This window comes from Pituophis catenifer, unplaced genomic scaffold, assembly GCF_029215685.1.
Source record: "Pituophis catenifer annectens isolate HBS135680 unplaced genomic scaffold, rPitCat1.0.hap2 SCAF_1, whole genome shotgun sequence".
NCBI classification, from domain to species: domain Eukaryota; kingdom Metazoa; phylum Chordata; class Lepidosauria; order Squamata; family Colubridae; genus Pituophis; species Pituophis catenifer.
The window spans coordinates 12,990,079-13,007,755 of NW_027256881.1; the positions used below are offsets into that span (position 1 = coordinate 12,990,079).

Sequence of the window (17,677 nt, forward strand, 5' to 3'; positions counted from 1 at the left end):
GGGCTCACGGGGTTTAAGCCTTTGGGCCGGCCCGTGCTGCTCCAGGATGTTCGCTTCGGGCTCCTTGGAATTGCTGCTGGGCGCTTCTTCCCGTTGGGGCGATGGTGGGTGGCTGCGAGCCTGGAAGAGGTGGTGAAATGCAGAGCAATACCTCGTGGGGAAGGAGTCCGCCGTGGCTCCCGCAGTCCACTCACCATCGCCCCAACGGGAAGAAGCGCCCAGCAGCAATTCCAAGGAGCCCGAAGCGAACATCCTGGAGCAGCACGGGCCAGCCCAAAGGCTTAAACCCCGTGAGCCCAGGTGCCGAACCCGGCACAGCAGAAAAGACATGACAGCCGGTGCCCAGTTCCTTCTGCAGCCATCCGGATCAGCGCCCGGGCTCGCAGGCGAAGGGTGGGAGTGCGCAGCGCACTTTCCTGGCTTGGCGCTGATCCGGACGGCTGCGGAAAGAACTGGGCACCGGCTGTCATGTCTTTTCTGCTGTGCCGGGTTCGGCACCTGGGCTCACGGGGTTTAAGCCTTTGGGCCGGCCCGTGCTGCTCCAGGATGTTCGCTTCGGGCTCCTTGGAATTGCTGCTGGGTGCTTCTTCCCGTTGGGGCGATGGTGGGTGGCTGCGAGCCTGGAAGAGGTGGTGAAATGCAGAGCAATACCTCGTGGGGAAGGAGTCCGCCGTGGCTCCCGCAGTCCACTCACCATCGCCCCAACGGGAAGAAGCGCCCAGCAGCAATTCCAAGGAGCCCGAAGCGAACATCCTGGAGCAGCACGGGCCGGCCCAAAGGCTTAAACCCCAGGAGCCCAGGTGCCGAACCCGGCACAGCAGAAAAGACATGACAGCCGGTGCCCAGTTCTTTCCGCAGCCGTCCGGATCGGCGCCAAGCCAGGAAAGTGCGCTGCGCACTCCCACCCTTCGCCTGCGAGCCCGGGCGCCGATCCGCTTGGACTGCGGGAGCCACGGCGGTGCTGGCCGGGCTGGGTCTGGTGCGGTGGGCGGAGATGAAGGAGCAGCCTCGGCGGTAGCAGCAGCAGCAATTACAACGGGAAAAGCTGTGGGGAAAGGAGGACGAGGAAGATCTGGCAAGGCGGTGCGAGCACTTCATGGCTCCTCCGGTGAGCGGATTGCGAGAGCTGCGCGACTGGGGCGGAGACATGCGAAGTTGCATGGGGCTTCTCATAATGGAGACGCAGAGCCAGGTGTGCAAGGCGCTGGCCCAGGTCGACCGCGGCGCCGCTTTCACCGTGGACCTCCTTGGAATCGCCTTGGAATGCTGGAACCAGCTGGTTGCTGAGCGGAGCTTCCCCCAGGCATCTAGGGGGATATTACCGACGCTCTGACTTCCCCAGACCGGTGGGGCTCGCCATCAGTGGGGGTCAGCTGGGGAAGTCGGAGCGTCGGTACTATCCCCCTAGATGTCTGGGAGAAGCTCCGCTCAGCAACCAGCTGGTTCCAGCATTCAGCAGCACGCAGCCTTGACTAGATCGGCACAGCTTCCTGTCAATGTTGTCGGCGCTTCCTTAGCGTCATCAATCAGTGCCAGCAATTCAGATTCATGAAGCTGTGCGGATCTCGACAAGGCTGCATGGGTGAAGGAAAAAATCCTGGTACAAAATAGCCCTCTTGCCACTACACGTAGCGTAGCCCATTACCTTTCTCTACAGTACAGCAACAATACATACAGTACAGCAACAGTACATACAGTATAGTATACAAATATAACAGTCAAGACCCCATCATGGCTCCACCAGCAAGAAGAAAGAAATATGAAGCCAGTTTTAAACTTAAAGTTGTAAACTTTGCCATGGAACATAATAACTGTGCTGCTGCAAGACAATATGGAGTAACAGAAAAGATGGTTCGGGACTGGAAAGCAAATGTAAAAGCATTAAAGAGTATGCCAAGGGGTAAGTGTGCATTAAGAAGAGGCACCCCACATTGGCCAGAACTTGAAAAACATGTAGCAGACATGGTGAATGAGCATCGCCAAAACGGTTATGTAGTTACACGAAATAAAATACGTTTGTTTGCACTTCAGTGGGCCAAATCTAACCCAGATCACAGCAACAGATTTAAGGCCACTGTATCCTGGTGTACTAGATTCTTGGAAAGGCATAATTTGGTTCTGAGGCAAAAGACAAAAATTGCACAAAAATTACCTGCAGATCTTGATGCCAAAGTAAATAGTTTCCATCGATATGTAATAAAACAGCGCAAGAAACATGGCTATGCGTTAAGTAGTATCGGAAATATGGATGAAACTCCAATGAATTTTGATATGATTGGAAATAAAACTGTCCATCCAAAAGGTGAAAAAACAATTTTAATTAAAACAACAGGACATGAGAAGTCCAGTTTTACAGTGGTACTAGCATGCACAGCTGATGGCTCCAAACTGAGACCAATGATTATTTTTAAAAGAAAAACAATGCCGAAACTAAAGTTCCCTGTTGGTTGTTTTGTACATGTGAATGAAAAAGGCTGGATGGATGAAGAAGGGGTAAAGCTATGGCTTGATAATATATGGAGCAGGCGACCAGGTGGACTTATTCAAAAACGTAGTCTACTGGTGTGGGATATGTTCAGGGCTCATTTAACTCCCAGCACCAAGCAAAGGCTTGCAAGAATAAACACAGATGCGGCAGTTATTCCTGCAGGATTGACATCGTTGGTACAGCCACTGGATGTGTGCCTAAACAAGCCATTTAAAGATCGCATTCGAGAACAGTGGAATGAGTGGATGGTTAGCGGTGAAAAGTCATTCACAAAAGGAGGAAACATGCGTGCTCCACAGTTGGATGTTTTGTGCAAGTTTGTCATAAAAGCCTGGAATGATATTGATGCAGAAACAGTAATCAAGTCTTTCAAGAAGTGTGGCATATCAAATTCATTAGATGGTATGGAGGACGACTACTTGTGGCAAGATGAAGAGGAAGCCGAAGCTGAGACCACACCATCTGATACAGAATTAGATCCATATGATGACTGCCTTACAAATGTATCACAAGATGTCCTTGATGTACTTATGATATCAGATGATGAACAGGAGGATTTTGAAGGCTTTTAAAGGGAAACTGTCCCGCCAGCAAAACCTGTAAAAATAGCTTGCAGTTACGATGGACATTGCTGACTCGCCAGGGACTTGCCCGGCACTGGCTCCTATTGTTTGTTATCTTCCTCCTATCATAATCAGTTCCAGTTTGGTTGACAGCTTAGAAAACAAACAGCATGGCAGCTCCCATGGGTTTATTGTCTTATCCTTCCTTTCAGCTTTAGAGTGAATTAGGAAAAGTTTAATCCAATTGCACTGTTTTATGTTGACATGTTTGATGACAAACAGCCTTATGTTTATAAGTGACAGTTTTCCTGCTAAGTATCTGTGTGTCATAAGCATTTGAATTAAAATTACCATATTGAAATCAAATCTGATGTTTTTTTATTTTTATTTGGTGTGCGTTGGAAGAGGGGTAGTCTTATACGGCGAGTATAGCCCAAACCCTATATTTTAACAGGAAAAGTAGGGGGTCGTCTTATACGCCCAGTCGTCTTATACGCCGGAAAATACGGTAGGCCTGACTTTGGGATTCTGCAAGGGGCCTTTGTTTTGCTGAAAAGACTATCTTACACATTGGCAACAAAAATCAGAACACCAAATACAAGCTGGGCGGATACGACCTCGTAGACGACCCCCACTCTGTCAAGGGCCTAAGAGTACTCATCTCAAATGATTTAAGCCCCAGAGTTCACTGTAACAGCATCGCCAAAAAGGCATTAAGAGTTGTTAACCTAATTTTACGAAGCTTCTTCTCCAGTAACATCGAACTGCAAACTAGGGCATACAAAACCTTTGCCAGACCAATTCTCTAATACCAGCTCGTCTGCCTGGAATCCACACTGTATATCGGACATTAATACAATTGAGCGGATCCAGAAGTGTTTCACGAGAAGAGTGCTCCTCTTCTCTGCTCACCATAGAATACCTTATGCCACCAGGCTTGAAATTTTGGGCTTAGACAACCTGGAACTACGCCGCCTACGGTCTGACCCAAGTATAGTACACAAAATTGTCTGCTACAACGTCCTACCTGTCAACGACTACTTCAGCTTCAACCACAATAATACACAGGCAAACAATAGATACAAACTCAAGGTAAACCACTCTAAACTCGATTGTAGAAAATATGACTTCAGCAACAGAGTGGTCAATGCCTGGAATGCTTTACCGGACTCCGTTGTTACATCCTCAAACCCCCATAGCTTCAACCTTAAACTGTCTAGCGTGGACCTCACTCCATTCCTAAGAAGTCCGTAAGGGGTCATGCATAAGCGCATCAGCATGCCTACCGTCCGTGTCCCACTGTCCCATTTATTTGTACTCATTACCTGTGTTTATGTCCACGTTTATACTTATACCTGTTATCTCGTACATGTTTGACTAAATAAATAAAATAAAATAAATTAAATAAAATAAAATAAAAATAAATAAAAAAAATAAAATAAAATAAAATAAAATAATAAAATAAAATAAAATAAAATAAAATAATAAAATAAAATAATAAAATAAAATAAAAAAATAAAATAAAATAAAATAAAATAAAATAAAATAATAAAATAAAATAATAAAATAATAAAATAAAATAAAATAAAATAAAATAAAATAAAATAATAAAATAAAATAAAATAAAATAAAATAAAATAAACATGGTGACTCAGTTAGATCTTGCCAGGTGGACAGAGACCATTGGAGAGAGGCAGTCTAGTAGATGAGAAGGTTCTCCTGCTCATTCTACTCATAGATGAGAAGAAGAGGACAACCAGCAGCAAAGTGGATGGACTCAGAGTGATGATAGGTGTCCCACTGGAAAACCTGAAGGAGCAGCTTAAGGACAGATCATCCTGAAGAAAATCTGTCTATGATTGCTTAGAGTCAAGAACAATTTGATGACACATAATGAATCAATTAAAAGTCTCCTAGGCCCCAAGCTCTTTCCTTGCCAACTATTGTTTGTTTCATTATGGTTTCTCTCTTACCTTGATGAAAACAGAAGATTGGATTTTCAATAACTCAGCCGAAGCTTAAAGCTGAAAGAATAGACTCCTAATTTAATTATTAAGAGTCTTTTCCCCCATTCTTCTAAGAGAAAGAATCTTAAGGTACAATATGTACCAGATGCTTGTGGCATTTATCGATTTTCTCCTATTATTAGAACTCAACATCTACCAACCAGAGCTTGATGCAAAAAGACCTCCAATTCTGCAGGATCCCCACCCCACCCACAGTCACTTATAGGGGCTTCTAGAATCATGCAATCGTGATACTGTGTAAGAAGAAGAATAATAGATTTTTTTATCACTTCAAGGATGGTTGGGAAATCCAAAAAGAGGGCAAATGTTGCTAGTGTTCAAACAGCTCCAGAATTAAGTAATCCTTTGCCCAGGAATTTGTTTTGACTTCCCCAATTAAATGGATCCTCCCACACACAGAATTTCACTTCCTGTTCCTCCAAGCTGTTATTTCATCTCAGCAGTGCAGGTAGCCCTCAGTGAACAGAGAATTGAGCCTGGGAACTCTATTGCTAAGCAATATGTCGTAAAGTGAAAAATGACAGAATTGTGTCAACTTACAATAGCAGTTCTGGAAGTTCCAATTGTAGTCATTAAGTGCAACATCACTTGTTGGCGGTGATGGTCACAAATGGTGCTCACCTATGATGGGATTCAAAAAATTTTAACTACTGGTTCTGTGGATGTGGCTTGGTGGGCAGGACGGGGCTTGGTGGGGGTGGCAGGGGAAGGATACTGCAAAATCTCCATTCCCATCCCACTCCAGGAGAATGGTACTGTAAAATCTCCATTCCCACCCCACTCCAGGGGAAGGATATTCCCCATCCCACTAACCTGCTTTCCAGCTCTGTTCTCCTGTGCAGGGCAACAAAAGAAGATCTAGCCGATCAGCTGGGACTCAGGAGGCAGCGAATAGATTGGGGGCGGGGCCAGCCAGGGGTGGTATTTGGCGGTTCTCCTAACTACTCAAAATTTCTGCTACCAGTTCGCTAGAACCGGCTGAATACCACCTCTGGTGCTCACGAGACATGGAACATTACAACCATCATAATCACATGCCAGTTGCCTTGTGCCCGAATCACACTCCATCACATGATTGTGAGGACACTGTGACAGCTGCAAATTCAAGCACCAATCATAAATCATCTTGTTCAGAGCCAGCTTCGAGCAGTTGCTTGAACAAGTGGTCTCTAAGTGAAGACTACCTATATATTTTAGGGCAGGAGAGAAATTATTTTGTTGATAGTGTGATTTAACAACTGAGATCCTTTCTAATTTCAAAACAGTTACGTAAAGTTCAACCACTAGATCCCAATGGATAACGTCTGTCCACAAGAATGACACAGATGCCTTACATTTTAAGGTTGTCCATTTGAAGGGGAAAGGCAGAGAAAGAAAAGTTGCTAATGTAACATCTGTTTGCAATGCCTTAAACCAAACATCTCATTTCCCAGGATTGTACTATAGCTGCAGAGGGTCTCCATGTGATTCCAAAAAAAAGATATAGCTGCTTTAATGAGTTGTAGGAGGGTTCGTGTTCATACCTGCATTCCAAAACACCTTTTTGCTGTATCATTAGTGACCTTACATCTTTTATTATAATGGACAGCTTTGTTTCATAAACACCTGCCAGTTGCCAAGCACCCAAATTTTGATCATGTGACTATGGAGAGGCTGCAATGGTTGTAGTGTGAAAAACGGTCATAAAAGCAATAGCATATAGATTTATATACCGCTTCACAGTGCTTTACAGCCCTCTCTAAGCGGTTTTACAGAGTCAGCATATTGCCCCCAACAATCTGGGTCCTCATTTTACCGACCTCAGAAGGAGGGAAGGTTGAGTCAACCTTGAGCCAGTGAGAATCGAACTGCCAAACTGCAGGCAGTCAGCAGAAGTAGCCTGCAATACTGCATTCTAACCACTGTGGTTATTCATTTTTTTCAATGCTGTTGTAACTTTGAACAGTCACTAAACGAATGACGTAAGTCATTCCCCAAAAAATATGTTCTTATTCTGTAATACCTGTTTCCATTATACTTCATAGCTGACACTCATGAAAATATATAAAACTAGTCATGTTTCAAGGAAATTAGTCCTCATATTTGGCTGTCAGGGCTGATTTAATCAAGTGACATACGTGTGTGGGTGAAACAGCCCTTATTAAATGCTGCCACTGTTGTTTGCTTTAGTTCAGATTCATGATATTCATAATAGGATTTATGTAACAACAAATAATAACCAAAAAGAAAAAAAGGTTGTAATTAAAGTTTGTACAAAGCAGGTGCACCATGTGTATTAAAAGATGATGTATTAAAAATGCTTATATTTATAAGATTATTTTTTTGACAGCCTACGGCTTCAGTGCAATTCTAGAAAATTCAGTATTTCTTGTTATATAATAGAACCAAAGTAGATGTAATGTATGCATTACCCAAATATCTGGGATAGATTTCAAAATATTTTCTTAAAAATTAGCTTGCTGGATAATATTGTGTCTGACTGACCTGTTATTTCATTCATTCATTTTTAGATTATGTAGCCCAAAATTATTGGATTGCTTAGAAAGTGTTAAATTTTTCAATGAACTCTTGAGAATAAAAGCCCTGGAGGGGAACTAATGTTCCAAAATTAAATATACTATAGAAAATTATATTCTAAGTAAACAGTTTTAGCTTTGTTGCTTGCATGTTTCTTGGCAGGCATATGAAAGTTAATACGTTTGGATAGTAATTATTCAGGTTTGAAAACTAGAAAAGCAAGCATATTTTGAATAGCAGGAAATAAGGATGGAGTGGATAGAATATACCAGGGGTGTCAAATTCGATTTCATTGAGGGCCTCATCAGGGTGGTATTTGACCTTAGGGAGGTGGGGGCGTGGCCAGCTCGACATCACTCCTATCGGGGGCGCCTGTGATGGCCCGAGCACTGTTTTCGCTGGCAGAGGCACCATGGGCTGATTCTTTTTTTTTTTTTTTTTTATTGCAAAAGTTTTACAATTACATTTTCACCCCTTTTTTCCCCCCCACCTCCCCCCCCAAACTTCCCAACCTCCCTAACCCTCCCTAACCCTCCCCTCCCCCCAGACTTCCCTATAATATACTCATAATCATAAAGAACCCTAATATAACACTTATATATAAACTTGAGCCCCTCCCTCCCCTGTATAATTTTTCTCTTTATCTCATTACTTTAAAAAATTTCTAGTACATTATTATCAAGTAAAAGCTATTTGATACTTTCTAGTTTGGTATTTGTTCTGAACATATTCTATCCACCTTTTCCATTCCCACTCATAAGTCTCTTGTGAACAATCTTTTAAATATGCTGAGATCTTCGCCATCTCTGCAAAACTGGCCATCTTCAAAGTCCATTCCTCAATAGTGGGCAAAGCTTCATTCTTCCAGTATTTACCTATCAACAATCTTGCTGCTGTTATCATATACAATATCAATTTTGTTTCACCCAATGTAAAACCCTTAACTATACCCAGTAAAAACAGTTGTGGAGAAAATTGAATTTTTTTCTTCAAAACATTCTGCATGACCCACCAAATTTTTATCCAAAAAGCCTTAACTTTCCTACAGGTCCACCAAACATGATAATACGTAGCATCCAAACATTCACATCTCCAACATTTTGGCTGAACATTAGGGTACATACATGACAACTTTTTGGGATCTAAATGCCATCTATAAAACATTTTGTAGAAATTTTCCCTCAGGTTCTGCGACTGTGTAAATTTAACATTCTGAACCCAAATTTTTTCCCATGTTTCCAACATCACTGGTTCTTCAAAATTCTGTGCCCACTTAATCATACAGTCTTTAACTAGTTCAGTTTCTGAAGGCTGATTCTTCACTGTTTCCAGGGCAGCCCCATGGGCCAGATCTAAGCACCCCGCGGGCCAGATGTGTGCCGTGGTCCAGTCCGGCCCACGGGCCTTGAGTTTGATACTCCTTTTTTATGATATAAGAGGTATCGTCAAAGGTTGTAAGCTGTTCCCAGTAAAGCTGCCTTTTGCAATTGACTGATGGTGAATTTGTCAGTGCTGATAGTGGTGTTCAATTGGTGCTCCAGTGTTAGTATAAATTTTATTTACTTAACAGAATAACAGAGCTAGAAGGGACTTGGCGGTCTTCCAGTCCAACCACTTGCTCAGGCACGAAACCTATATAATTTCAGACAAATGGTTGTCCAGTCTCTTCTTAAAATCCTCCAGTGTTGGAGCACCCACAGCTTCTGGAGGCAAGTTGTTCCACTGATTAATTGTTCTAACTGTCAGGAAATTTCTCCTTAGTTCTAGGTTGGTTCTCTTCTTGATTAGCTTTCATCCATTGCTTCTTGTCCTGCCTTCAGATGATCTGGAGAACAGGTTGACCCATTCTTCCTTCTGGCAACCCTTCAGATATTGCAACACTGCTATCATGTCACACACACACACACACACACACACACACACACACACACACTCCTTCTTTTCATTAAACGAAACATACTCAATTCCTGCAACCATTCTTTATATGTTTAAATTTTATTTTCTTGTTTGCTTGCTTGTTATATTTGTTTGCCGGCCATCTTCCCACAAAGAGACTCTGGGCATCTTACAAACATTAAAAGTAATAAAACCATTAAAAAAATAAATATTTCTAATCATAAAGATACACATGATCATTGAATTATAATTATAATTTAATTTAATTTAATTAATCATATTTCTATGCCGCCCAACTCCCAAGGGACTCTGGGCGGCTTACAACAAAAATAATACAAACAATGAACATAATTTTTTTAAAAAAAACATTATAAAAGAATTTTAAAAACATTAAAAACACATGCATAGATGGGGAGGGATAGAGCAGGATACGCAGAGAGGGAGATGGCCTCCTCTATTGGTCCATGAAGCTCCTCCAGCATGATACTCCCCCATTGGGACTCCAAGCCAAATGGCAGAACCAGGTCTTCAGGCCCTTATGGATGATCAGGAGATGGGAGCAGATCTCACCCAAAGGCAGGGGTGGGCTGCTGGGTGTTTGCAGGGGTTCAGGAGAACCTCTAGCTAAGATGCTGTGCAGTTCGGAGAACCTCCAAATCCCACTACTGGCTGCCCCCCCCACTCTGCCCTACCCCTCCCAGGAGTCCCCACATGGCCCGTTTTAGATGCAGGTAAGTGGAGGGCGCACACAGAGGCTCAGGGAGGGCAAAAAATGGGCCTACCGGAAGTTTGGGAAGGGGCCCTCCAGAGAGCCTCTGGAACCTGGCAGTTTTCACCCTCTCGGAGGATCGAGGAAAGCCTCCAGAGCCCAGGGAGGGCAAAAACACCCCCACACTGTGGTGCAGGCAGCCAACTAGGCCACGCCCACCATGGCCATGCCCACCCAGCAACCAGGCAGAGAACCCCTTGCTAAAATTTTTGAAGCCCACCTTTGCCCAAAGGGGATAAGATGTTCCAAAGGGCAGAGAAGGCTGTCCTCGTGGACCCCGCCAGTGTAATTATTTAACTTTGTATGCTGCTCGATTCTCAAGGGTTCAACTCACAAGGATTCTGGATGGCTCACAACCACCAAACAAACAAATCACAATCAAATCAAGATTGGTTGATTGATTTATCCATGCTGATGGTGTTTCAAGTGATGCTCCAGTGTTATTATTAGTTTTATTTATTTATTGGTTAAATTAAAAACGGCAAGCAGGAGTCCCTTTCTCCCTCGCCAAAGGCATTTGAGCACCCTAGTTGTTTACTTTCTTTTTTTAATAAATTCTTCTGCCTTCTGGAACCCCCCAATCCATTAAAGCTGTGTTTTGGAGTTCAGGGCACTTTTTGTACTCTGTATATTTCACAGTCTCTTGAACAGAAAAATCCACCCACACATTCAATTAGGTCATTCTCAGCTACGCTTAATCACTTTCTAAATTTTGTTTGTTTTACTATAAACCTGAATTGTACTTTTCCACCCAGCCTGCCAAGAAAAGTGCCCAGAAATTGCAATTCAATCATTTTCTATTATTATTATTTTTCTTTTAATAAGAGATGCCTTGTTTATGAGATGCAGTTTGCTTAGCCTTAGGCAAACGAGAGAGTAGTCAGCTTTGGTTTCAGAAGTTGTGGAATCCAGTTGTAACATATACATACGGAGGCAAATATATATTTATGGATCAGTGGTGGGATTCAAAAAATTTTTACTACCGGTTCTGTGGGCATGGCTTGTTGGGCGTGGCGTGGCTTGGTGGTTCGCGCCTATTCGCTAGAACCGGTAGTTAACTTTCTAAGCAGTTCAGAGTACCGTTTGTTGAAAGAAATCTCCTTTTGTTTTGTTTTGTTTCAACCGTTGTAGCATTCCCATGGTCACAAGAGGCCAGGCGAGGTGAAGCGCCCCTCGATGTGAGTGATGTTGAGCTGGCCACGCCCACCCAGACACATGACCACCCACCCACGCCTACCCAGTTGATCATTAGGGTAGAGAACTGGTTGTTGAATTATTTCAATCCCATCACTGGGAAGGATACTGTAAAATCTCCATTCCCGCCCCACTCCAGGGGAAGGTTACTGCAAAATCCCCATTTCCTCCCGATCAGCTGGGACTTGGGAGGCAGAGAATATATTTGGACAGGGCCAGTCAGAGGTAGTATTTACCGGTTCTCCGAACTACTCAAAATTTCCGCTACCGGTTCCCCAGAACTGGTCAGAACCTGCTGAATACCACCTCTGACCTTTGTGTTTTCAATGGAAGTTGTTAGCTAATCAATTTCCACCTTCCATCCATGGAAGCTAATGCAGAATATGATTTTCACTTTTGGACTTTTTTTTAAAGAAGGGAGCATTTTTATTTTTTATTGTTTTTATTAAAAAGTTTTACAAAAGGTTTACATGTTTGTTCCCCCCCTTCCCTACCACCCCCACCCCCTCCCCTCCCTTACCCCCACCCCTTCCCATCTGCCCACCTCCCCCCCATTTCCCAGAACAAATTACAGGGTATAACATTCAACAATCATAATCCATCCTAATCTAAATAATTATAACATTCAGCATCTCTTATTCCTTCAATTCCGTAATTACCCTGCTAACTTAATTACCTAAAAACACGCCAAATATCTACATACTTATTCATAACCTATCTGCAACTTCTTATTCCGGTATTTACTTTGGATATAATCTATCCATCTTCTCCAGTCCCTTAAATATCTTTCATTTGAATGTTCCTTCAAGTACGCCAAAATTTTTGCCATCTCCGCTAGGTTTGTTACTTTCATTGTCCATTCTTGGATTGTAGGTAAATCTTGCTTCTTCCAATATTGTGCCACCAACAATCTTGCTGCAGTTATTAAATTCAAAATCAAATTAATTTCTTTAAATGTACAATCCGTAACTATACCCAGCAGAAACAACTCTGGTGTAAATTTTAACCTCTTTTTAAGAATATTTTGTAAAATCCACCAAATTTTTATCCAGAACGCTTTAACCTTTTTACATGTCCACCAAATATGAAAGTATGTAGCATCCTCACAATCACATCTCCAACGTTTTGGTTGTACATTCGGATACATACAAGATAGTTTTTTTGGATCTAGATGCCATCTATAAAACATTTTATAAAAGTTCTCCCTTAAGTTTTGCGCTTGTGTAAATTTCACATTTCTTACCCATATTTTTTCCCATATTTCCATCATTATTGGTTGTTCAAAATTCTGCACTCATTTTATCATACAATCTTTAACTAGCTCTGTTTCTGAGCCTATCTCTATCAATTTAATCATTATTTGGATGCAGGGCTCATAAGAGAAGTTGCTAATAATAAGGATCAATCAGAGAAAATACAACATTATTTAAATTTAGTTTGTTATCTTTGTAAAGCTGTTGGACAGCATTACTTGGTCTGTTGTATGGATGTTTGGGTGGTTCAGGGGTGGGGAATTTGTGATGGGTGGGGGGGTGTTTGGAGATTGTTATGTGTGTTGGGCCTGGTCTTTGGGTCTTATGTGAATTTCGTTGTATGGGTATACTGTGTATATACGTACAATGACAATAAAGTTATACTTAAATATTGACTCTTAATGCTTGAATCATCACTGTTTGGGAAATAGTTATGGTGCCCTTTTCTTACTCTGGGTGCGTGACTCAAACATGTGGGATCAATTCTGTTTTTACTACAATCCAGCAACCAAAGGTTAGAGGAAACACAAACACCAACACATGTGGGTGTATGTATACTTAGGTGAGCTGTTTGCTCCAGAACTTAATAAAAATCTGTCTTTTCATAAATAGAAAATTGTTTCTGTTTAACCTAAGCTGTTCTAATTTACCCTTGAAAAGTAACCGGAAGCTTCAGCTGTTACAAAAACAGTCTGAGCAGTCTTGGGTACCCCAAGGATTGCGTATATATAACACCTCCGCTGCGCAAATCAGATTTGATGCTGCTTTGCTTCTGGATTCAATTCAAGGGTTGATTATGACCTTTAAAGTGCTACATGATAAAACCGTCTTCATTCCATTATGTCAGTCAGGTAGGAAGGGTATGCAGCAGACTCTGTCAGTTAAAGAATTCCAACCTTTATTTATTTATTAGATTTTTATCCTGCATGTATTATTTGTATAATAATATTCCTTCCTCCTCCTCCTTTCTCCACAACAACCACCCTGTGAGATGGGCTGGGTTGAGATTGAATGTCTGGCCCAAAGTCACCCAGTGGGACCGGAACTCACAATCTCCTGATGATTGGGCCAAAGTCACACCGCTGGCTTTCATGCCTAAGGTGGGACTAGAACTCTCAGTCTCCTGGTGATTGGCCCAAAGTCACCCAGCTGGCTTTCATGCCTAAAGAGGGACTAGAACTCTCAGTCTCCTGGTCATTGATCCAAAGTCATGCAGATGGCTTTCATGCCTAAGGCAGGACTAGAACTCATAGTCTCCTGGCTTCTAGCCTGGTGCCTTAAACGCTAAACCAAATTGGCTCTCAGCAGCATAAATAGCAATAGGACGATTGTAGGTGGGCCAAGAGGTCCAATCCAACGGGGCAGTGCTTATGTTCTTCTCCTTAAAAGGCAATAAATAAAATTGTTTTTATGTGCTTTTTCACCCTTCTGTTTCAGAGCTCCCTTCATCAGAACACTTGAGTGTAGCAGATGCAACATGGCTGGCCCTCAACGTCGTCTCGGGAGGAGGTGGCTTCTCCGGCTCTCAGCCTATCGGTGTGACCAAAATTGCCAAATCAGTCATAGCTCCACTAGCCAATCAGAATATCTCAGTGTTTATGCTCTCCACCTATCAGACAGACTTTATTCTGGTAAGGAAAACTTGATGTGAACAAATGCTGGGAGAAGGCATATTTTTTCCACCAAGATCCTAATAAGAGTCCCAACAGATGCATTTCAAAAGGCAGCTGGGTTAAGAAAATTACCTTTTGAAAAAAGCAACTTTGGGATATCCATGACTTGGATGATTGAGAATCTCCATAGACATCCTAATAAGAATTAAGCACACATTTGGAGGGGTGAAGCTAAATTCTCATGCTATTTTTCCTGTGATGCTATTCATGACAAATTGCTATAATGTGCATAGTAAGCTTTGACACACCTGTTTGCTTTCTTGAACTCAGCTGAGCCAAATCTCTGGGCTCAAAAAACCATAGTTTGCATTTGTCCCTAACTGTCCAGGATTGCAATTTAACCAGGACCATCCAACCCAGTCTTCATTACCACTCACATTTTGAAATCATCTGTTAATCTATGATTGTCGGTTAAATGTTTAGAATCTTTATATTGTTATCCTTCAGATCTTTCTCAACTTCTTTGAGTAAGCAGGGCAGTGCATTTTGTCTTTTGCAAATATGCATCATGTCTGTAGTGCCGCCAGTCCATTTTTAGCACCTTTTTAAAAATGTTCTCTAATAAAAAAGATGAAACACTGTCTTTATTTCCAAGCAACAGTTGACATTACTTTTACATCAACCATGCAGAGCAAGGACCCAAAAGTGTTCAGGCATTGAATGCATTGAGTGCTTTTTGAGTACAGGCCGTCCTCGTTTATCAACCACAGTTGGGATCAACAACTTAGTCATCGAAGTGAAACCATGACTGGGCTTGTAATCTTAACTTCAGCTTTCCTTTGCTTTAGAGACCTGTGAAATAAATACAAGGATTGGGCACAAAGTTACTTTTTCATTACTACTATGAGCAGTCACTGTATGAGGCAGTCACTAAATGAAGACTGTTTGTAGAAAAAAGGAATAAACCGCTTGGTGGAGATAAAATATCTGTTGTGGGTTAAGAACAGGGTGTTTGAAATGGAAAATTAGGGAGAAGTAATCCTGTCCATCAGCATTTGTATTGCAATATTTTGTGACACATTATGATTCCAGGTTGCTTCTCTCTTTGATTAGTTTTCAACCTGGACAAGAAGCAATGGATGGAAACTGATCAAAGAGAGAAGCAACCTGGAATTAAGGAGAAATTTCCTAACAGTGAGGACAATTAACCAGTGGAACAGCTTGCCACCAGAAATCGTGAGCGCTCCATCACTGGAGGTTTTTAAGAAGAGACTAGACAGCCACTTGTCTGAGATTGTATAGGTTCTCCTGCTTGAGCAGGGAGCTGGACTAGAAGACCTCCAAGGTCACTTTCTTAAGAGCCTTGGTACTACAGTGGTTTAAAGCACCCTGTTATTAACACAGCTGCCTGCAATTTACTGCTGGTTCGAATCTCTCCAAGGCTCAAGGTTGACTCAGCCTTCCATCCTTTCTAAGGTAGGTTAAATGAGGACCCAGTTTGTGGGGGCAATAAGCTGACTTTGTATAAAATATACAAAAGGATGAAGGCTATTGCTGAGCACATTGTAAGCCGCCCTGAGTCTCCGGAGAAGGGCGGCATATAAATCAAATTAAAAAAAAAAAAAAAAAAAAAAAAAACTTCCAGCTCATATTCTATTCTATTCCTATTCCTATTCCTATTCCTATTCTATTCTATTCTATTCTATTCTATTCTATTCTATTCTATTCTATTCTATTCTATTCTATTCTATTCTATTCTATGATCATATGTATATTCAACAAACTTCTTGCTTAACAATCAATATTCGTTGACCAATTGCAAAATTGGAACAGCAGGTTTAAGGAGTTTCCAATAACACAGGAAAGGTTTGGCTGGTAAGTAATTGTGAATAAGGAACATGAAGTGCTTTAGAGAAAGGCCTACTTAATTGTCATTTGTGAAGCTCAGAATTCTGAACTCAATTCAGAATAGTTCATCAATAGTTTACAAATCTCACCTTGTCCGTCAAACATTTCAAGAGCCCCAAAGAAGAGGCATTGTTCAATATTTATTCAGGCATAGCATATTGTGTGAAGGCAGCAACTGTATTTTTTAAAAAAAATAAAACCAGGGCTAAGAGTTGAGCACCTTATGTTAACCCACCCATGATAAAAAAGATAGGAAAAGGGCAATAACCTTGTAGTACAAACATAGCCTCCATAGCCCTGTCTGGTGGTAGCTTTCACACACAAAGTGCAAATGTTTGTGATCTACAAGAATCTATCCCAGATCAATAGATTCCATTGAGGAAGTTAAATTCCTGAAAGTTGACATGATGTTTGTTCCCCTAAGGCAGTTGTGAAATTCAAATTTTTTTACCCGGTTCTGTGGGCCTGGCTTGGTGGGCGTGGTGTTGCTTGGTGGGCATGGCAGGGGAAGGATACTGCAAAATCTCCATTCCCACCCCACTCTGGGGCCAGCCTGAGGTGGTATTTGCCAGTTCTCCAAACTACTCAAAATTTCCGCTACCAGTTCTCCAGAACCTGCTGAATTTCACCCCTGCCCTAAGGAGATTTTATTTTTTTTCCCCTCAGGTACGCGAGCGGGATCTGGCTTTTGTCACGCACACCCTGGCTTCTGAGTTCACCATCCTCAGAGTCGTGAATGGGGAGACTGTGGCAGCCGATAACCTTGGGATAACCAATGGATTTATGAAACCAAAATTGGGTAAAGAACTCTCTTGCCTTCTTCAGCTGTCCCACTTCAGGTCCAATGCTTCTTTTCTAATCCAACCCACAAAAGCTGATTGCCTAAGGGGAGATAATATATTTCAAATGCATTGATAAGTGCCTAAGAATCCTTGATTTTCAACTCCTTCCCTCTGGGAAATTCAGTTCCTAGAATATAGGTGTAGCCTGGAGGAACATGGGTTTTTTTTCCCATTGCTGTCCCACTTTTCAGCTACCTTTTTAAAGAGTTTCTTAGCACTCTTCCTTTCTCTTGCCTCCAAAGGGATGCAGAATTAGTGTTCCTATTTTGGAAGGGAGTCATTTGTTTTCTGGTTGTTGGGGCATGTCAGAGAAATGGGTGGATAGTGAATTCTGCAACTCAGAAATGTTCCTCAACATTCTACCTTTTTTTTTATTACTACTATCAATAGCAATGATGGTGAAAGGGCTGCTATGCTTGTACAGGATTTTTCCAAGGACAAACTTGTTTCTCAACCTATACACTGAAAAGCAGAGAAGGAGATCCATAGTTATGTTGTAAGTCAAGGACTACCTGTAGTAGATGCATCTGACCTATAGTCCTCAAAATGCTTTCCTTTGGCACATAGGATTGCAATCTCTGGCATTACAAGCAAGTTGCCATTGTGT

At 42.0% G+C, this 17,677-nt stretch overlaps 1 protein-coding gene across 1 annotated transcript in view; it reads left to right on the forward strand.

Moving 5' to 3' along the window:
- Positions 1-17,677, forward strand: part of CASTOR2 (cytosolic arginine sensor for mTORC1 subunit 2) — a 108,505-nt gene that overhangs the window by 76,799 nt on the left and 14,029 nt on the right. The window contains exons 3-4 of the mRNA XM_070932060.1: positions 14,145-14,338; positions 16,895-17,027. Coding sequence (XP_070788161.1) covers positions 14,145-14,338; positions 16,895-17,027 — 327 coding nt within the window. The remainder of the gene's footprint in view (positions 1-14,144; positions 14,339-16,894; positions 17,028-17,677) is intronic.